The sequence below is a fragment of the Chiloscyllium plagiosum genome, chromosome 9 (assembly GCF_004010195.1).
Source record: "Chiloscyllium plagiosum isolate BGI_BamShark_2017 chromosome 9, ASM401019v2, whole genome shotgun sequence".
Taxonomy (NCBI): Eukaryota; Metazoa; Chordata; class Chondrichthyes; order Orectolobiformes; family Hemiscylliidae; genus Chiloscyllium; species Chiloscyllium plagiosum.
The window spans coordinates 62,937,960-62,960,380 of NC_057718.1; the positions used below are offsets into that span (position 1 = coordinate 62,937,960).

At 39.1% G+C, this 22,421-nt stretch overlaps 1 protein-coding gene across 5 annotated transcripts in view; it reads right to left on the bottom strand.

Annotated features, from left to right (window-relative positions):
- The window catches only part of usp34 (ubiquitin specific peptidase 34), a 371,687-nt gene that overhangs the window by 250,834 nt on the left and 98,432 nt on the right, over positions 1-22,421 (bottom strand). For all 5 annotated transcript variants that reach the window (XM_043696074.1, XM_043696076.1, XM_043696075.1 and 2 more), the window contains 8 exons: positions 21,939-22,000; positions 21,655-21,736; positions 21,443-21,535; positions 19,255-19,380; positions 14,947-15,076; positions 12,051-12,181; positions 11,115-11,749; positions 1,170-1,384 (listed from right to left, as the gene is read on the bottom strand). In XM_043696074.1, coding sequence (XP_043552009.1) covers positions 1,170-1,384; positions 11,115-11,749; positions 12,051-12,181; positions 14,947-15,076; positions 19,255-19,380; positions 21,443-21,535; positions 21,655-21,736; positions 21,939-22,000 — 1,474 coding nt within the window. The remainder of the gene's footprint in view (positions 1-1,169; positions 1,385-11,114; positions 11,750-12,050; positions 12,182-14,946; positions 15,077-19,254; positions 19,381-21,442; positions 21,536-21,654; positions 21,737-21,938; positions 22,001-22,421) is intronic.

Here is a 22,421-nt window from a genome sequence, read left to right on the forward strand (position 1 = left end):
GTGCAGAAAAGATCTCCAAGCATGTTGCCAGAAATGGAGCTATTGGGAGAGGATGGGGCTATTTTTCCTGGAGTGTCAGTGGTTGAGGAACGGCCTTATAGAGGATTATAAAATTATGAGGGGTATGGATAGGGTGAATAGCCAAGATCTTTTCCCCAGGACAGGGAAGTCCAAAACTAAAGGGCATACATTTAAGGTGAGAAGAGAAAGATATAAAAGGGACCTAATGGGCAACTTTTTCACACAGAGGATAGTACGTGTATGGAATTATTTGCTGGTAGAGATATTGTAAATAATTACAATATTTTAAATGCATCTGGATGGGTACATGAATAGGAAGAGTTGAGAGGGATATGGATCAAATACTACTAAAATGAGACTAGATTAATTTCGAATATCTAGTCAGCATAGATGGTTTGGAGCAAAAGGTCTGTTTCCGTGTTGTACAACTCTGACTCTGCGAGGAATTAAGCAGTTTGTGCCTATATTCTCCTTAGAGTCTACAGTAACGAAAGGTGGTCGAATTGAACCAAAATTCTTCAATAGGTCAGATGGCATATAGCTGTGAAGACTGGTTGAAGGCAGTAGAGAGATCCAGAATCAGGAGATGCCATCTCAGGATAAGTAATAGGCCATTAGGAACTAAGATTAGGAGGAATTCTTTTTCATTTAGAAGGTGGTGAATCTTTGGAATTCCGTACTCTGAAAGACTCAGAATGCTCAGACATTAAGTACATATGAAACACAAATGAAAAAAAGCTATGCATGAATAGATTTCTAGGTATTAAAGATCGCAGAAACTGGGCTACTGCAGGACATGATACTGAAGTAGAATATTAAATGGTAGAGTGGGATTAAGGGGCTAGGGTAAACATAAGTTTTGTTGCTGCCGGTTACAATAATAGAACCATTATTACTGTGAAGCATTTTAATATAATTTCAGTTCAGAGGCAAAACTCAGCTTTGCCAAATTGCAACATACAGTAAACTCCTATGAACTAATCTTTCTGATAATCTTAGGGGAAATTGGCTGAAGTGACTTTTTTTCCAACATAATTCAAATTTATTACAATCCAATGCATTCACAAGTCTCAAGCAATAGCAATAGAAAACATGCAACAGTTTTCCATTTTACCATTCATTCTGAAAGTTAATGCACATTTTCCTACCTTGACTAAGATGTTCATGGTAGATAGACGCAAGATTGGGGAGATGTTGTTGAAGATGAGATGTAAGTTCTGCATGTGAATTAATCTGTACCAGTTCTTCCTCGCAACCTGACTCTTCCCCATCAAAGTCAGCCATGTTCTTTTCAGACTTTGCACTGACCTGAGAACTACTACAGCTGACATCATCTGCACTCATCATATCATCACCCAAGTGCCTGTAAAGCAAATATTTCATAATAATAGAACTTCACAAGAAACCTTTTCTTTCCTATCTATACAGAAAATAATTTGCAAGAAATACATTTACATTCACACATTTGAAATGACACATATGTTGTAAGAGAATTTAATAGTTATCAAAAGCACACACTGAACTAGAAATTAAACCTATATTTAAAAGAAAGTAACCTGGGGCATGACAGACTGCCACACTCAAAAACAAGTTTAATTCTTTTCAATTGAGCAAAGATGATTATGGCTTTCCCTTTTCTTAATTAGTGCTTACAGTTAAACACCAGAAGCGAAAGCATCATTCTGTAAAATCAGTTTCAAGATCAAGACAGTGGCCAGATACATGTTAATGTTGGCATGATAAAAATTCTGAACATTATAGCTAATCAGAAAAATAATTTGAAAACTGGAGACTACTATTAAAATGTTTGGTGGGATGCTGTTTGGAGGGTCAGTGTAGACTCAATGGGCCAAATGGCCTGCTTCCCCACTGTAGCTATTCTGTGATTCTAGCATTTGAAGAGTTGGACAAAGATTGCATAGATAAATACTATCAACACAATGCTAAAGAATCCTGCTAAGTGTAAAGTTCAGATTTCATGACTTTTTTAATCCTATTCATGGCAGCTCAACGGCAATAACACATTTTCTTGATTCAGAAGGTTGAGAGATCATGGCCTACAATAGAGATGTGAACAAAATCTAGGCCAACCTCTAGTATAATGGTGCAAGAATGCTGCACAGTTAAAGTTGCAACCTTTCAGACAAAAGAAACTGAAGGTCCATCTATCCATCACAGCCCAACTGTGCTATTTCAAAAGACACCATGCGAGTCATCTGCTACAACCCAGCATCCCTCTGCACTTCTAAAGTCCTAACTACATTGGCTTTAAAGCAACTTGGAAATTCCTGAATGCTACTACTTTACGAAGTAACTCTGAAGTAGCAATGTTTTGTTTCCAAGAGACTCCTCCCAGGGCTGGGGAATGCATATTTCCCATAATTTGGAAAACTTAGTTTAAAGGAATCAGGGCCACTTGTGACCTCTACGTAGAGGAGCATTGCTGCTAGGTTGGAGGATAATTTATGACAACCCAAGGAGAGCAATAAGATGTAACTAATGGATAGCGTTAGTGAAGAATACAAAGAACAGCATATAAAAGGTTCGAGTCAGAAATGTTCATTTCTCAATGACTGTGAACAATTAATAACTCGCTGGAGGAGGAAGCTCTACAAATACCTATGATTTGGAGATGTTGGTGTTGGACTGGGGTGTACAAAGTTAAAAATCACACACCACCAAGTTATAGTCCAACAGGTTTAATTGGAAGCACTAGCTTTCGGAGCGCCGCTCCTTCATCAAACACAACCACCTGATGAAGGAGCAGAGCTCCAAAAGCTAGTGCTTCCAATTAAACCTATTGGACTATAACCTGGTGTTGTGATTTTTAACTTTGTACAAATACTTACAAACTCAAAATGATGGACGGGCCCAGCACATCACTGTAAAAGCTAAACTAAGGCACTGGCAACAAACTTCAGCCACAACTACCAAGAGGACATTACAGCTCAGCCTCCTCTCGATGTCACCAACATCTTCCCCAGTCTTCAGCCAATTTGATTCATTCCACACAATGTCAAGAATAGAAGGAGGCACTAGACACTGAAAAGGCTTTGGAGCTTGACAATATTTCAGCAATAAATTTAAGATGTGCCCCAGAATTTGCCCTAGTGTGTATTCTGCACAAAGAAAAGCAAGACAAATTCACCCTGGCCCATTACGGAGAGTGTGGTGCTGGCAAAGCACAGCATCTTGATGAAGGGGTTATACTCAAAATGTTGATTCTCCTGCTCTTCAGATGCTGCCTGACTTGCTGTGCTTTTCCAGCACCACACTCTCGACTCTGATCTCCAGCCTCTGTAGCCCGGTCTTCCTCCCAGCCCATTATTGCCCCAGTTTACCCTCAATCATCAACAAACTGCTGGAAGGAGCTAACAACAATGCTATCAAGCAGCACATGCTTAGCAATAACCACTCAACAAAGCTTCCTCATTATAACTTCGGTCCAAACATGGTCAAAAGAGCGGAATATCCTTGAAAGTGAAAGTGACTACCCTTGATAAAGCTGCACTTGAGAGAATATAACATTAAAACAGTAAAAATTGAGTTATTGGGTGTAAGGGGGAAACTATGCTGATAGGAGTAATATCTAGTACAAAGAAGGATGCAGTTGTTTGTGAGTCCTCTCAGCTCCAGGATCCTTGCTTTACTGCAGGATCCTTGGAATAGTGTCTGATGCTTAACTATTTTTTTAGCTGTTTTAGTGATTTTCCAAGGGTGTTTGTTGAGCATTGCAGAATATTCAGCATACTTCTCACAGATAACCAAATGCAAAGACGTGGATAACATCCAGGTTTGATTTGGGCAATCCATATGAAAACTACAAAACCAGTTCAGAAGCTAGGAATCTTGCAGTGAGTCACTCACCATCTCACTGCCCAAAGTCTATCATCTACAAGGTACAAATCCAGAATGTGATGCCATATATTTCCCACTTGTCTGAATGTTGTCTAACAACATTCAAGAAGCTTGACACCATCCAAGACAATTGGCACTGCAGTCACTCCCTGTACTATCAATATACAGTAGCAGTAGTTTGTACTAAGTACAAGAGGTGCTGCAGAAATGCATCAAGGCCCCTTAGATAACATCTTCCAAACCCATGACCACTACCACATAGTAGGACAAGGGCAGCAAATACCACACCATCTGTACATTTCTATCCAAGAGGCTCACTATCCTACCTTACAAATATATTGCAGTTCTTTCACTATCGCGGACTCAAAATCCTCAGGTCCATAAGAGCAGTGTAAGCATAACTGCACCAAATAGACTGGAGTAGTTCAAGGCACCTCGCCAGCACTTCCTCAAAGGTAATTGGGATGGACAACAAAAAGTGGTATCTCAGTCAGCAAAGCGAATATCCCCCAAATAATTAAAAACAAATCAATCTTAAATTATGAAGCTGAGGTACGTTCAAATCCTAAAACACTGCATTTCTGGTGAGAAGGTTGACAGGACCCTGTTTAGACCACAGAGCTCAAGTGCAAAGAAAATACTTTGAAAATGCCCAAATGTCAGAATCCAAATAACAGCAAAAGAAATACTACCTAGTCACTAGAATAATCAAAAATTAACCAGATCTCTATAGACAATAGAAACAACATACGGAGGTATTTGGGTGCCTTTCAGTATTTTGCCTAGTTGATAATTAGGTAAATTGTTTTATCAAAAAGCGTGTCTTCGAGTACCAACACCATGTAATCTCAAGAATATCGACTTGCATAACATTCCCTGATTTACCTTTGTATTAAGAGTTAATTGTGTTGCATGAATTATATCAAGAAGGGATAGTAGGAAAAACAGGGCAATTAAGAGAGAGGCAATGGATAATATGGCTAATTAATTAATTTAAAACCGTAGGAATAAAAGAACAAATTGGAAACAGAGGCAGCTTCATTCTCATGGGAATATGGCCTAGGTAGCTTATTGAAATGTGATAAGTGGGCAGGCAGAGAGAAACACTGATGCCCTGGTTAAGGTCAGGTCAAAAACGATGCCTTTAGCTGGAGCCATCAAGGATACGCTATCCTTTCAGTGTAAAAGGTGCTACTTTGCATTATGAGAACACGAGAATTAGAGATAGACCATTCAGATCACTGAGCCTCCTTGATCATTTAAACACAATAATGGCTGACCTTGGGTTTCAAATCCACTTTCCCATTGGACCCTATTTCCCCTCAATTCCCAAGACACTTGAAATTTGTCTACATTGGCATAAATGTATTCGCTGATGGAACATCATGGCAGAGAAGTACAAAGATTCACAACTATTTCAGTGATATAATCTCTCTCATCTCAGTCTTAAGTGATCAGCTCCATGTTTTAGGCTTGCTGAATAGTGGAAACACTTCCTCAGTGTCTATCTGATCAAGACACTTGAGGCAAAAGCCAAGAAATGTTAAAAAAAAATTGTTCAGGGTTCATGAGATGTTGATCACGGCTAGGTAGGCCATGTGGCAATGAATCTGAAAGTGGATGGGTTAAGTCAGATGTAGTCTCACAATTGTGTTAAAATGTTCTCTCAAGGCTTTGTAAAGGTACTCTTCAAGCACAGAGGGTGAAGAGGCATCTGACCTGGGAATCAGCACCATCCATCAGACTTGGCCAAGGAAGAGATTGGACAACATACTTGTCACACCTGCCAGATAAAAGTAGCCAAGAGTCATTACCATGAGGGGGAGATTCAGAGTTCATAGCCTTCTAGCCAGGACATAACCACCTTGTTAACTACAGCTCAGATACTGTTTATGCTGAATAGAAAAGGCAAGGAATGCATTTCAGAGTGTTAGGAGCACTTATTGTGCTCTTCAGAGTGGATCAGCTTTCATTGGTTCAGTCTAGAATCCAGCTTATTTCTGTCTCCAACAGCTAGTGACAACAACCATGCCCTGGCAAACCACTTCAACAAAATCAGGTGACAATAGTCAATGTGTGTTACCACTGGTGAGTTAGGATTTACCTATCCTTGCAAGTGATGTTTTACTTGGTAGAATGAATGGAAGAATACAAAATAAATTTAACAGCCTAAGAAGCACTTGAAGTACCAAAGTCACCCACTCCATTCAGCATCATCTCCAGTTGACCCTCTGAGCAGCAGCCAAAATCAAACCAAAAATAAAATCATAATTTTATGGCAGAAGACAAAAAGATCTGAAATCTTTTGAGATAAGAAATCATGTAATTTTAGCACTTTTAATGATTTATGGAAATGTTTCTAAAATTACTTCAACTGGGTAGAAACATTATTTTTATTTATTTGCCTTCTATTACCATCAAGACTAATGTATAAGATTAGCAAAGTGACCACAGGAATTCAATATAGTTTGTGAATGTAATACAGACTAAATTAATATAAACAGCGCAACATGACCTTGCTGGAGTATGTATTTGCAAAGTGAATTTAAGAGCAACACCAATGCTTTGTGAATTATTTTCCAACATGATGCTATTTTTACCAACACCTTCTTAAAGGCAATTAGAAATAGGTAGCAAATGCACAGATCACAGGAACAAATATGAATAATACAAGAACTTTGAAATTCACGTGACCAAGGATGCCAGCAACTACAAGATAGCACTAAAGCAGCATATGAATTTTGTCCCTCTCACACACCCAACTCTAACTCCCCCACAACCATCTCTCTCGTTCCCCTTTATAGAATCACAGAGTCCCAATAGTGAAGAAAGAAGTCATTCAGCACAACCAACTATCCCCATAACCCTGCATTACCATGCCTAATCCACCTAGCCGGCACATCATTAAGAGGCAATTTAGCATGAGCAATGCACTTAGTCTCCACATCTTTGGACTGTGTGAGGTAACATGAGAACTCATGCAGACATGGGGACAACATACAAACTCCACACAGTCACCAAAGGCTAGAATCAAACCTGGGATCCCAGTGCTGTGAGACAGCAATGCTAACCACTAAGCAACTGTTGGAACAAGACAATTTGAGGTTCCACCATGATGTGAACTCAGATCGGTGGATTCAAAGTCCAGAATCTAACTGTTAACTTAAAACTAGCTCAGACTCATCTCCCCCAGCCCCTCTCAGTCTCATCTGTCTCACTTCCCTTCACACGTCTCTCTCCCACTTCCCATTCCCACCCCTCCCCCTCAGACAACCGGCCCTCTCCCGCTTGCTCTCACACACTGCCTCTCTCTCTCCCCTAACGTCATTCCCACACCCACCTCAAGCTCTCTTCCCCTCTCCCATATCTAACTCTCACTCTCATCCACCTACCGTGTTCTCTCTTTCTCTTCCTGTCACCCATGTACAAGAGAAAGGAATCAGAGTTCTACAGTTAGTTCACATTATCACTGATCAGACCAAAGTTGCATGTTTATTTTTCAGCCCCATTATAGCACCAAAAGTCAAAATATAATCACCGAATCCTCACAGTTTGAAATACCTCCTGCACTTTCAGATCTGCACCAGCTCTCTAAATCAGCATTAGGAATTTGTGTCTCTCCCCTTTTCCCATAACCCTGCATATGTAATTGAAACAAATAATCATCCAATGTACTCTTTGTTGTCTTGATTAAACCTGCCTCCACCAAACTTCTAGGCAGTCCACTCTAGATTCTAATTATTTGATGTGTGAACAAGGCACTTCTCATGCCAAACATATATTTTAAAACAGCAGATTTCAGAAGCCAATTTCAACAAAAAGTCAAATGATGAAAATTGCTAGTCCCTATTTGGACTCAGATTGACAAGGATGAGTAAACGACATTGGCAGAGTGCAACTCACCCTCGTGTAATCTGTTCTGTGTGCAGGTCAGGATATTGCACACCCACGCAAAATAAAAATATATAATTAGTCACCAATACAGGTAAAGTTGAATCATTTGGAACATACTAGTGGTCAATTGTCCAGAATCCTAGAACTCTCACACACCTGTGGATAAAGTTACAGTTGGCAACAGGACTAACTAACATTACGAGTTTGAACAAACTACTGAAAAGGTCAGAGTCCACAGAAATAACATTAAAGCAAGCTTGTGTTTAAATCTCAATCCATATCTTTGACAACACAGTGGTATCATCCTTCATTTGCTTGTGGTAATCTTTTCATTATATACAAAACTTAGAGAAAAGTATTCAAAAACAGAATGAGCCGACAGGAGTGGAGGAGTCCAGAACTAGAGGGCATAGGTTTAGGGTGAGAGGGGAAGATATAATAGGAACCCAAAGGGCAACGTTTCCACACAGAGGGTGGTGTGAGTATGGAATGAGCTGCCAGAGGAAGTGGTGGAGACTGGTACAATTACAACATTTAAAACACTTCTGGATATGTATATTAATAGGAAGGGTTTAGAGGGACATGGGCCATGTGCTGGCAAATGAGACTAGATTAGATTAGGATATCTGGTCAGAGACAAACAAACTGCAGATGCAGGAATCCAAAGTAAACAGGAGTGTTACACCTGAAATATCGACTTCTCTACCTTAGGATATCTGGTTGGCATGGATGAGTCGGTCCGAAAGATCTGTTTCCGTGCTGTACATCTCTATGACTATGACGATCAAAAGTGGAGTCTTCTCAAACATTTAAACTACTGTGCCCAACATTGTGAAAAAAGAAAATGTCTGTTGTTTCTAATTGCATACACTAAACTGATATAGAAAGAGATCAGTTTTGTAACTGATTGTAGTCAGGCTTAGGCTTGAAATTTAGCATTAAATCTGGTTATTCAGTTACCCCTTCATAGCTGGGATGCATATCTGCATCAGGAAAATACATCTTCTTTTGATATATTTCATTCCAAAGGCTTGCTAGCAAGGACAAATTAACATGAGGCTTGGAGGCAAACATATCGATTGTAACGAAGACAGAAATATTCAAGCCAGTAGTGTTGTGTATAAAGAACCAGGATGAGAATGTTAATGTGGGGCCCCAAGTAACTCTTAGACTCTGGGTAAGCACTAGACACACTGCTCTATGATGGCAATTGGATAAAACAGGAAAATAATCAATTTGAAAAATAAAATAATCATTCTCAGCTTTAAGAATAGTTCTACAACAACTCTTTTACAATTAGGACTTAAGAATTATGGTCCACCCCTTCAACCAAAGTTAAAGATCACACAACATCAGGTTATTGTCCAACAGGTTTATTTGGAAGCACTAGCTCCTTCATTAGATGGTTGCAGAGAATCAGCTCTCCAAAAGCTAGTGCTTCCAAATACGCCTGTTGGACTATAAACTGGCGTTGTGATTTTTAAACTTTGACCACCCCAGTCCAACACCGGCATCTCTAAGTCATTCAACCAAAGTATGTGACAACCTACTCTGCCTCAGAATTGTCCTCCTGCAAGAACATGACAACGTCTGGATGGACACAGCAAAATGAAGACAACACATTAGTGGAAACAAGAACATTATTTTGTACAAAACATGTTCTGGGAACTTAGAACTGCAGTTTAAGTATACTGCAGAAATATGCAAAATAAATAAGTTCAGCTCTTCAAATGTCCTGATATTCTTCACAATGAATTAAAGAGTTAGAGCAGGTAAATGCAGCAGGCATTTGGTGCACAAGACCAACAAAACAGACAAGAAAAATGACATTAGTTGACGCAAGGAAAAATGTTGGCCACAACACCAGGAAAACTCAAAATACTTTTTCTTCCTCCAAATAATATCATTTCCATCCAAGTGAGCAAGGGCGGCCTCAATTTAACATGTCATTAACTGGGAAAGTCGGGGATAGCATCAAATTGAAAAAAACATACAATGTAGTAAAGGTTAGTTGCAAACCAAAGGTTGGGAAAGCTTTGTAAACCAAAAGAAAACACAAAAACAATACAGGGATACAGAATTGGCTGGCCCATAGAAGACAGAGTGGTAGTGAGTTTTGAGAAGATTTGTAGCTCAGGTTGAGGTTCTGTATGTAAGTTTGCTTGCTGAGCTGAAAAGTCAATTTTCAGACGTTTCATCACCATACTAGGTAAAATCATCAGTAAGCCTCTGGTGGAGCACTGGTGTTATTAACTTAGATACAGACGAGGAAGGATACCACTTGGACTGGGACAACACATCCAACCTAGGGCAAGCCAAACAGGGACACTCATGAGAATTCCTGGAAACATGGCATTCCAACCGGAACTCTAACAATAAATACATCAACTTGGACCCCATCTACCACCCTCTGAGAAAAAAAAAAAGGGATTGACATCACAAACCCAAGGAAACCTAAACACAAAGAGAAAGCGGGTCACTAACACCAGTGCTTCACCAGAGGCTCACTGATGTTACCTAGAAACATCTGAAAATGAACTTTCCAGCTCAGCGAGCAAACAGAGGGCGGTAGTAGATGGAAAGTATTCAGCCTGGAGCTTGGTAACAAGTGGCGTTTCACAAGGATCTATTCTGGGACCTCTGCACTTTGTGATTTTTATAATTGATTTGGCTGAGGAACTGGAACAGTGCGTTAGTAAGTTTGCCAATGACACAAAGATTGGTGGAGTTGTGGACAGTGTGGACAGCTGTTGTAGGTTGCAATGAGACATTGACATAATGCAGAGGAGTGACAAATGGAGTTCAACAAATATTTAACATTTAATTCAGAGATCAGTACTTTATTTGTTGCAGCATGACAAAGTATGGATAACTTCAATTTTTTACTCTATTAGGAAGATCTGATAGTCGCAACACCTGCGTATATGAGCGTAGTTTATTCACAATATAAAATCCTCAGGAGATGTATGCCAAGTACATTAGGTTATCTGGCAGTGGATTTTGAGGGATACAGCAGTTCCCGCAAAGGAGACATGAACTTAAAATGATATATTCAATTATAGATTGATTTAAAAGTCAGGAATGAGAATTCTTACAAATTAAAGTTTGATACATTAGATTAATAAATGCATAAATTATACAGTCCAAATCCTAAAGCCACGAACCAAAGTCACCTTTTCTAATTCAGATTGGTGTATTACTAAAATATAACATTCAACGAGAGGCATCTCAAATCATTCATTAGATTTCATGTTTCATTATTTCTGCATCAAAATGTACACCTGTTTATATTAGCATCAACCATTCCAAGATTAAAATAAAATGAAGTAGAGCAAACTTACCTATCATGATGGTGGTGGTGGTGGTGGTGGTGATGGTGGTGGTGATGGTGATGTTGATGCTGCTGACCAATAAAACGTCTGCAGTTAAATATTTCGTTTCCAATTGCCTCTCCTAAAAAATCTCCTGTTTGTGTGATACATGAGTCCTGAGGACCTTGTGATATGTGTGCAGTATTTATTTCCCCTGACATATCATGTTCAGAGTCTTCAGGATGCGTGCAAGTATCCAGCAGTCGAATTCGATTTTCCCCTGATGATACTGCATTAGTGCTGTACGAAATATCCCTGCCTGATCCACTGTTATGCCTGTCACGTTCTATTCCACTGGGTGATTCTGGCATACAAATTCCTGGCTGGGACTCTGCACTCAAAGTTCGCAATTCAGGATTCCTGCTCTCATTCTGCATACTTTGTTCACCCTCTTCTTCATCATCATCTTCCTCTTCTTTGAGAGCTTCACTATCTGCCATGTCTTCTGAGTGGACTTCACTTCCTGGACTTCCAGCCGACTGGCTGGCATGACTTGAATTTACTTCATTACTGGAGCCTTCACTGTGTCCACTGCTACTGCCAGGCCCACTACTGGCATCTTCACCACTATTAGCAGTCTCATCAGAACTTCCTTGCATAGACTCCTAAAAATAATCCATTTATTTTTGATTAATCAATTCTGTTAATTTTAGGAAATGCTCCAGATGATATTGCAACAACAAATATAGCAATATTATGGATTAACAACCACTGTTCAAAACTTGCCATCTTAGTTTGCCATCCAAAGCATAACATTGAGCTTAGAGCCCAAACACAATATAACTGTCTATTCAGCATGCCACCAATCAAAGCATAATACCACAGCTAAGCCTTACAATAAACTTTTTTTGCCTAATTAATTTACCTTCTCTTTATCAATGAATTTACTGCATCTTAATTTCTTACCTCTGTATCTGACAATCGCTGTTGTGCACGCTTTGCCCTGTTGATCATTTGTTCATCCATTTCAATGTCACTGCCTCCACTATGATGTGCATCACTGTTATCACTGCTTTGTGGACTAGCTGCAGGCGATCCTAAGTTAAATATTTTTGTAATTTTAGTTAAATTAGAAGCAGTTAACAAATACTCAGAAGAGTCTCAGCATATAGATCTTTTCATAAAAATTAACATTAGTTTCCCTTCGTACACAACCATTCTATCCTGATCTCAGATTCTTTTTCATCAGTCCAAATGAGCTGGAAATGACTAAACATGTATTAAAAATAACCTTACAAACATTTAAATAAGGAAAGTGCCACAGAATGACAATAAATATAAGACAACAGTTTTTTTTGTAAATCACAATCAATAATTGCATAAAGCAGAATCACAATCTTAAAATATTATCAATGCATTTGCGATAGATTTTGATTTCATTAATGTTTCAATGTGATCTCTTAGGTGCAGCAAGAACATGGCAAATTAGTTGAAGAAACAAAAAAGGTCATTATTTTCAACAAGAATTACTCCAACCTGTCAATTTTCCAAGTACCATAATAAGTAAAATAACAATTAAAAAATAAAGGGATTCTATGGAATTTGTTGGGTAGTCATAAGATCACTATCTAAAAAAAGGAAGTTTTGTACAGTCAATATTTGGATGCAGGACAATTTTATTTCATGAGGTTGGATATTTGTTGTTTTAAAAAGTAAGAGAACAAATAAATGCTACAATAAAGTAAAAACAGAAAATAATGGGGAAACTCTGCAGATTCGGTAGCATTTCCAGGGATAGAAAGAGTTAAGATTTGAGTCCAAAACTACTACTTCAGATCAGAAGGGTGCTAGAAAAGTTGTTTTAAAACAACATAAAATAAAAGGGGATGGAAAGGAGGAGGGGAAGGAGAAGCAACTGATGGCAAAGGGTGCCCAAAGCAAAAAAGACAAAAGGGCGTGCTCGTGGTAATACAACAGATGTGTAGATGAAGAGTTAATGCTAAGTGCAAATGGCAGAAAACCAGTCAGATCTGACAGCAAACCTATGTAAACAAGCCATTGGAAGATGGGGATCGGCGGGTCCTCAAGTGGAAGCCAGAGCTTATAATTTTATGTTGTTGAGCATAATGTTGAGCCCTGAGGGCTGTAAAATGCCTCAGTTGAAAATAAGGCACTATTCCTCCAGCTTACAAAGGGCTTTGCTGGAATACCTCAGCAAGCCTAGGATAAAAATGTTAACAAGACAGTAAGAAAAAGTGTATTGGATGGCAAGGGACTGGAATGTTCAGGTAATGCTTGCAGACACAGCAGAGTGTTCTATAAATTAGTCACCTATCTCCGTTTGGTGAGACCAAAGAAGATTCTACTGTGACTGAAAGACATACAAATAAATTGCTGCTTCTTTAATAAAATTTGGAGTTTTGGAAAGTGAGGAGGGAGGAGTTAAAATAGCAGTGGTCAGCAGCAGAGCTAACCTATTTTGTTATTTCCACCTACCCTTCATTTATATTTCTTTTCTACTACAATTAGAGCACTCTTTTTGTGTTACGTACCCACCATTTAAATCTAATTTCTCCTCCTTTGTTTTCCAACCACTTTTGCAACTCCCTTCAGTTCTAAAGTCATATTAGAATCTGAACATTAACTCGTGTTTCTCACCACTGATGCTACCAGATATGCGGAGTTTCTCTAGAATTTGTTCCAAATCTCCAGCATCTGCAGTACTTTGATTTTTTTGTATAATAGAATACTTGGTTTTCCATTTATAATACACTGCTCCAGCAAGAAGAAACATTTCATTAATATAAAAGTTGACTTGTTAATTTTACCAACGTTAAAAACAGATTTTAAATTTAATGCATAATTCACAAGATATTTGTGCATACAAGAGGTGTCTTCCAATGCAAGATAGGACGGTTCAAATAATATTTGTTTAAATCAGAGCACAAATGTTAATATACTAAGAACTGTTATGCTGGCAGATAAATTTGAAGAAAAAGCATCTTTTACACCATTTAACAATTTCTAATAGAATCTTAATTTCTGAAAACTGGCAAGAGTATCTAGTGTTTTGCTGCCAGCGATAATGTCCCTACTTCTGGTCCAGAAGGTCCAGGTTCAAGTCCCACCTGCTGCTGAGGGGTGTCATAACTTTTAAAAAGGATCTATTTCCACTCTGTGTGTATTAGTTTGCAAAAAAAAAATAGTAATCTGTACACAATGCACCAAATATAGTGAAAACATCTGAAGATTAACTGATTTCTGCTCCTTCCTTTGCTAAACGGACATTTACCTGATTGGCAACAAGGGGTGGATAGGAAAATGAAGTTGAGGCAGAAGATCAGCAATGATCATACTGAATTGGGCAGCAGCTCAAGGAGTTGAATAATCTATTTCTGTTCCTAGATCTTAAAATGTTTAGACGAGATTAGATTACTCACAGTGTGGAAACAGGCCCTTCGGCCCACAAGTCCACACCGACCCTCCGAACAGCAACCCGCCTAGACCCATTCCCCTACATTTACCCCTTCACCTAACACTACGGGCAATTTAGCATGGCCAATTCACCTAACCTGCACATTTTTGGACTGTGGGAGGAAACCAGAGCACCCGGAGGAAACCCACGCACACACAGGGAGAATGTGCAAACTCCACATAAACAGTTGCCTGAGGCAGGAATTGAACCCAGGTCTCTGGCGCTGAGAGGCAGCAGTGATGACCACTGTGCCACCGTGCCGCCAATGTTGTACAATCTCATTTTCATACTAATTAGTAAAATAAATACAAGCTTATAAAGTTACATTTTATATATGTAAGCACTTAAAATAATAAAATGCATCCATTCTCCAAACACCGAACTTACCTTTCTTATTTCCCATTGGGAGGTTTGTATTAAGAAGAGAAGCAAAGGAACTCTGCTTGGACAGTTGAGCTTTAGCAGCAAGTGCATTATTCCAGAGAGCTTTAATAAGCATTGATGCCAAGTACAAGGTCTGTGAACAAGGCCAAAAGTGGGGTTTTGAGTAAATGTTTTTACTTATATACTTCAATGGAAGCTGTAGATAATGCATTAAGATAATAAATCAGCCCAACGGACCACAATTGTGCATCAGCTCTTAATTAAACAAAAAAATAAATTTTGTGTATAATTAAATGATATTGAAATCTAAAAGAATATGACCATCTAGATACAAATATTTGATTTAAGAGGATTAAAACAAATGGATAATTCATAATTAGGATAACTGATATACTTCACACGAATATAAATGATTTGGATGTGATCACAGAAGGTAAAGTTAGTAAGTTTGCAGATGACACCTAAATTGGTGGGGTAGTGGACAGCGAAGAGGGCTGCCTCAGAGTACAATGGGATCTTGATCAGATGGGCCAATGGGACGAGGAGTGGCAGATGGAGTTTAATTTAGATAAATGTGAGGTGCTGCATTTTGGAAAGGCGAATCAGGGCAGGACTTATTCACTTAGTGGTAAGGTCCTAGGGAGTGTTGCTGAACAAAGAGACCATGGAGTGCAGGTTGATAGTTCTTTGAAAGTGGAGTCACAGGTAGATAGGATAGTGAAGATGTTTGATTTGCTTTCCTTTATTGGTCAGAGCATTGAGAAAGGAGTTGGGAGGTCATGTTGCAGCTGTGTAGGACATTGGTTAGGCCACTGTCAGAATATTGTGTGCAATTCTGGTCTCCCTCCTATAGAAAGGATGTTGTTAAACATGAAAGAGTTCAGAAAAGATTTACAAGGATGTTGCCAGTGTTGGAGGACTTGAGCTATAGGGCGAGGCTGAATAGGCTGGGGCTGCCTGGAGCATCGGAGGCTGAGGGGTGACCTTATAGGAGGTTCATAAAATCATGAGTGGCATGAATAGGATAAATAGACAAAGTATTTTCCCTGGGGTGGTGGAGTGCAGAACTGGAGGGCATAGGTTTAAGGTGAGAGGGGGAAAAATTTAAAAAGGGACCTAAGGGGCAACTTTTTCACGCAGAGAGTGGTACATGTGTGGAATGAGCTGCCAGAGGAAGTGGAAAAGTCTGGTACAATTACAACATTTAAGAGAAATCTGCATGAGTATATGAATAGGAAAGGTTGAGAGGAATATGGGCTAAGCGCTAGCAAATGGGACTAATTAGGTTAGGATACCTGGTCGACATGGACGAGTTGGATTGAAGGGGCTGTTTCCATGCTGTCTATCTCTAAGACTAATTACTTTCAAATTACTGTTTTGATTTACTTAGACATTCCATGTCAAATTGGCATTAAGACAATTGAATAGTTAAAATGAATTCTGTTTAATTTGCTGAATTCAACACCATTGTATAACTACAAAAATATACATAAATTAATTTTAAAAAGATGGAGGTGACAATTAAGTTAGGATAAATTGAGAACACTAAATGAGTGTATTTAGCCTTTTTCTTTGCCAATTTTTGAAATGCATAAGCTGCAAGTCATTACCATAGACACAGATGTACAAGTAAACTTTGAAGTCTCAAAAATCCTCTAAAGTCAGGGGTCGACTTAGATTTAGAGGATTAAAAACTGAACCCTCAGTGCAACTGTTACATGTGGTCACGTCTTAAAATTTCGCATGCCTTCACAAGAGGCTCCATAGCATCAATTTGACGTTTTGCACCCAGTTATAGCATTTACTGTGGGTGAAAAATTGTGGATGACTACTAATATGAATATAGCATGCCATGGCTGTAAAGGGGATCAATTATATATACAATATATGCAAAAACATGACTTTGAGGCTGAAGAAATGGGGCACCTTATATAATGTCTTGACTGATATGCTGCAATGCATTGTTGGATTATGGGACTGAAAACCACAAAGCTAAGTCAACTTGCTGTGGCAACACTTACTGACAGCCCAGTGTCTGCATCATCAATGATGAATGGGTTTGAGACAGTGCTGCAGCAGTGACAAAGTCTGCAGCAAAGAGAACAAAGAAACATTGGTTTCTCATGTGTATCATGCAGCAACTGGGAAATTGTAGTTAAGGCATCACCTTTACTTTCATGGGTAGAATGGGATACGTATTTGGTACCATTATCAAAACGGATGTACATACCATCAGCCACTGGTTAAATTATTGTTGGATTAATAAGAAATTTAATGGGAGGACTTCAACTATGTTTTTACACCTTCCCCAAATAAAGCTTCTGCAATCAAGCTATTATAGCCGGATTTGAAATGGGACTTCATCTGCATTTTTAAAAGTTGCATTAATCAAGGATTGCATGAAAATCTTTTTAAGGCATGAACAGCAGCTCTCATGTCCTCTCAGTACTGAGACAAGGAAATAAAACACTACATAACCATTCAACCTTAAAAGTCACATAACACCAGAGTATAGTCCATTAGGTGGGTGGTTGATGAAGGAGCAGCACACCGAAACCTAGTGCTTCCAAATAAACCTAAAAATCACACAATTGTAAGACACAGAATTTATGGCAAAAGTTTACAGTGTGATGTAAATGAAAGTATAAATTGAAAAATACCTTGATTGTCTGTTGACAAGAGACAATCAAGGTATTTTTCAATGTATAATTTCAGTTACATCACACTGTAAACTTTTGCTATAAATTCTGTGCCTTACAATTGTGTCCTCCATAACCATCTGATGAAGGAGTGGCGCTCCGAAAGCTAGTGTGCTTCCAATTAAACCTGTTGGACTATAACCTGGTGTTGTGTGATTTTTAACTTTGTATGCCCCAGTCCAACACTGGCATCTCCAAATCATGTCAAATAAACCTGTTGGACTATAACCTGGTGTTAAGTGATTTTTAATTTTGTACACCCCAGTCCAACATCGGCATTCCAAAATCATGACTAACCAATCAATACAGGCTATAAATTTCAAAATCATACTCATTAAAAAGAAAATATGAAGCAGTGCAAAGCTAGGAGAGCAAAATGATGAGAGATTTTAATTCACACATCTGGTTCAAAGTAATAGTGGCAACATTACTTGATCTTTCAGCAATGAGCCCAGACTAACAGTATAATACAAAATTTGGGACTTCCGAAATTCGTGAACTACTTCCACATCCCTTGAATTTGGTAGAACAAGTATCATGGGAGATTGTCACAAATATTTAGATGCCCAGCTCTAGAGATGTCAACCCTTCCGACAGAGGCACGCTGTGGATCATCCCTACTGTTAGGATAACTACCATTCCATTTTGTTCCGACAGCCATCGGGAGGATTTTCATCCATAGTCTGAAAACACAATAATACCAAACCCGATAGACATATGTTAGATATAAATCCAATTCTATAGGCACAAAGTCCTTTCCCACGGTAGTTTGTGTTCTATAACAAACCAACTGACTATTTCAACTGTCTGTATTTCAAATCCATGCAGTTTCATGAAAAGACACCATTTCTTTCTCCCAGTTTCACCAATTCTTTTTTGATGACATAATCTTCCATACTAATCTTCCCTTCTTGCAATGGTTCTTCTTTCCCATAATAGTCAAGACCTTTAGTTGAGTCAATCCTATTCCCCATGGTTCTATTCCCCTTTTCGTTGAATCCCTACCCCCACTTCAAAACCATGATGAGATTCCCTGTTGTTCTCCTTTTCCATATTTTCCTGTCATTTCCACCAGCTCAATAATTTTATCATGCCCCTTCCTTCATTTTCAAAGCTCCTCCTTCATGACAATATGCTCACTCTTCCTACACCCATGTCTAGAGACAGGCAATAATCTACATCCAGAAAAAAAACCTCAAAATATACAAATAACTAAGCAGAGACTTAGGTCATTTGGTCCAACTTATGCCCAATATGTGCCTCCCTTCCATAGCCTTCGTCTAACCCTATCAACATAACCTTCTATTCTTTTCTCACTCATGGGCTTTTCCAGCTTCCTCTTAAATGCATGTATTTTGCTTACCTCAAATGCTTGATTATGGAACCATACGACATACTCTAACCACCTTATACACAAACGTCCCACAAGAGGAGACATGACCAGATAATAATATTCTGGCATCATTAGTTGAAGGGCAAGTATTCCCCATTTCACTGCTCTTGCTCTCAATATGGACTGTTCAGGTGACCAGAGAACATTTTACAATGTGAGCAACAGTTGGCAAAACAGGAATAGTGTGAAATCTTAGACACATCCATGCAGATGTCTTACCTGTTCGGTGTGCACACTGGGGTGAAGAGCGGACACTAGATTAAGAAGGTGACGGAGTGGAACAGGGTCCAGGTGCTTAATAAGGGAAGGGAACAAATCATGGATGTATCGACTACAGTGCTTCAACTGTATTGCAGGAGAGGAGAACATAAAAGGAAACATGTCAAAAAATACACTTGTGCACAGCTGAAATAACAAGTGTCACAAACTGGAGATATTAAAGCTGATCACATAATTAAGTTTTACAAAAGTTAATTGCCACGAATTAAACAGTTTTCAAAAGAGAAACTTCTACAAAAGAAACTTTAACCCAGGTGATGGATTGAGCCATTATTCTAAATCAGGTTGCAGCAGTGCAATGTTTGTCCAAGTGCAACATTACAAAGAAAGACACGATTACATCAAACAGTCCCAGGAAATTATTGATGGGATTAGATTAAAGCAAACTGAGAATTTAGACAAATAAAAGCTTGATTAGAACCAAGTTAAACTGAATAGCAAGAAGGTGTTGTTCAAGAGAACATAGAATTGACAAGATCATGGGGGGTGGGGGGGGGGGGGGGGTGTCTCATTATCTTCTAAAACCAAATATTTTTAGTGTTTAACTGTCAAACAAAGGAAACATATCACAAAACACAGATTTCTAATGTGTTTGCTGTCACACGTTACAGAGAAAAAAAAACTAAAAACAATTCTGAAAAAGCATCACCATATGACTGAACAGCTAATGCAATTCCCATGACCAACAAACACAAATGCTGAAAACGGATACATTGATCACCTAGGAAAATCTAATCCAATCATATTCCATTTCAGAGGAAAATCGATTATCCGAATATCGCATTATCCGAAGGAGATCTCGAGGTCCCGATAGAAATATTACATCAAAGACCGATCGCGCCTTTCGTTTACAGTGATTAAAAATGAACTCCGCTTCCTGAAATGCTGCCTAGAACTGTCCTGCACAGATGGGAGCCCAGGCACTGTCTCCAAATGACTGACCTACGACCCTCTCCCTACTTTCCCTGGAGTTCTACTCAGGGATGTACCCTAAACCCCCCATTTCCCCAAATAATCTCTCCAACATTGTCCTGTCAAAGGTAGAACCTGTCAAAAAGTTGCAGTAGAAAGGGGTGTGCGTGTGTGTGTGTGCGCGCGTTATTTGGAGACTCACCCCCCAAGAGGCAGCAGCAGCAGCCTTCTTGTTGTTGGTGTCCAGTCCGGCTGCCCCAGAGCAGGGGCGGGGCTGCACAGGGGACGAAGTGTTGGACGGAGTTGGGGGGGGTGGGGGGCCAGTGTTGGAGCGGCTTGGGGGGCAGGTGTTGGACGGGGTTATGGGGTGGGCAGGTGATGTTGTACAGGGCTGGGGGCAGGAGACGACAGAGTTGGACGGGGTTGGGGGGCAGGCGGTCGTGGCAGAAGGCCGGGGGGGGCCAATGTTGGACGGGAGGCGGTGTTGGACGGGGTTTTGGGGGGGGTCTCACGTGTGTGGTATGCTGCTGCCTATTCTCCTGCCAAGGAGACAAGGATGAAAGATTGCATGCAAAGAATCTCAAAAATGTATCTGCCGCTTCCGGTTGTTGTAAATCACTATAAATGCCAGAGGAAACATCACAGAAGCGCTTCACAGGAGGCTCCCAAGCACTGGAGGATGTCACCTAGACAGGGGACGAAACGTCTGCAACACAAATTTCCAGCTTGGCGAACAGAACCACAACAACGAGCACCTGAGCTACAAATCTTCTCACAAACTTTGTTGCTCAAATCTGCAATGAACTAATCTCAGCTGCTGAAATAAGGTAACTATATTTAATATACAGTCAGCTTTGAACCACTGAACATAGTCCAAATGAGCTACTACATTTTTTGTGTTTGCATAAATATATAACTACTTACCTATATGCACAAATTCAAAACATTGTATTGAAAAGAAAACCTTTATCAATATTTCACTGGCATGCACAAATTAAGGCCAACTCTAACAAAAAAATTTAAATCACTTTTTGTCTCAGTAGGATTTGACGTTGAGTGTTCCTAATAAACACTACCTTTGCAAAATTACTTCCAAGAAAATCATTAAAATAGTCACTTTTTTGAAAAAAAAAGCAAATATGTATATTTGTATTATACAGTATTTGTCTTTTAAACACCAGAAGTCTGCAAAATTGTGGATTTATTTCATTAGTACCTGTGCTGCTGCCCAAATACAATCTATATGCTGTGTGCTAAGTCTCCCTTCTGCAGCTAGAAAGTTCAAGATGACTTGGCATTGTTTGATGATCTGCAAAATTAATAAATGGAAGAATTGTGAAAGCAGGAAACATGTTTTGCAAGCTTGTTTTGAGATGCTCAGTAGACGAGTGGGAGAGAAAGAAGAAAAAAAAAGTGATCCAGACAAACCTCAATGTGCAAATTTGGTCCAAAGATATGTTCAACAACACTGTTATGAATTAGCCAGTCAGCTAGTTCCTTTGCAATTGACCTGCACGATAGTAAAAACAGGAAAAAAGGTTTACACCTAAAGATTTCCTTCAATTCCCTACTTCTGCAACTTTCTAGAACTGCATTGTTAATTTTCTTTCAGAAGGCTTATGGACATTTGGTAAACAATCATCTTAATTATCTTCTCTCCACATAAGCATTTGATGTTGGATCATCTCTCTAATTGAAACACCGTTACTTACGTTTCAGTATCTGACACCAAAGATTCATTATTACAAACATCGTTGAATGTGTGAAGTTGATTCTGTCAGGAAAGAAAAGTTAGAAATTAAATTTTACAGATAAGTTAATTTGCAAATTAATTACTTTACTGAAAATGTGAAGTTTATTGAATACAATTGATTTAAAAGGGAAACAGTACAACCAAGGGGTTTATTGGACATGCTTAGAAAACAAATTTCTTAAAAGTAATATCAAATTAAACCTTTTTCCATTGAGCCCCTCTTCATACCTCAGCCCTGCTATCGAAGGAATCAGACTGGCCAAACATTCCCGCCATAGCCAGAACATCAATTCTCAGATAAAGAACAAACAAAAACTGCACACAACACAGATGTAGTCTCACCAAAGCTCTGTACGACTGCAACAAGACATCTCTGCTACTGAACTTGAATCTACTTGCTATGAAGGCCAACGTACCATTTGCTTTCTTTACAGCCTGTTGA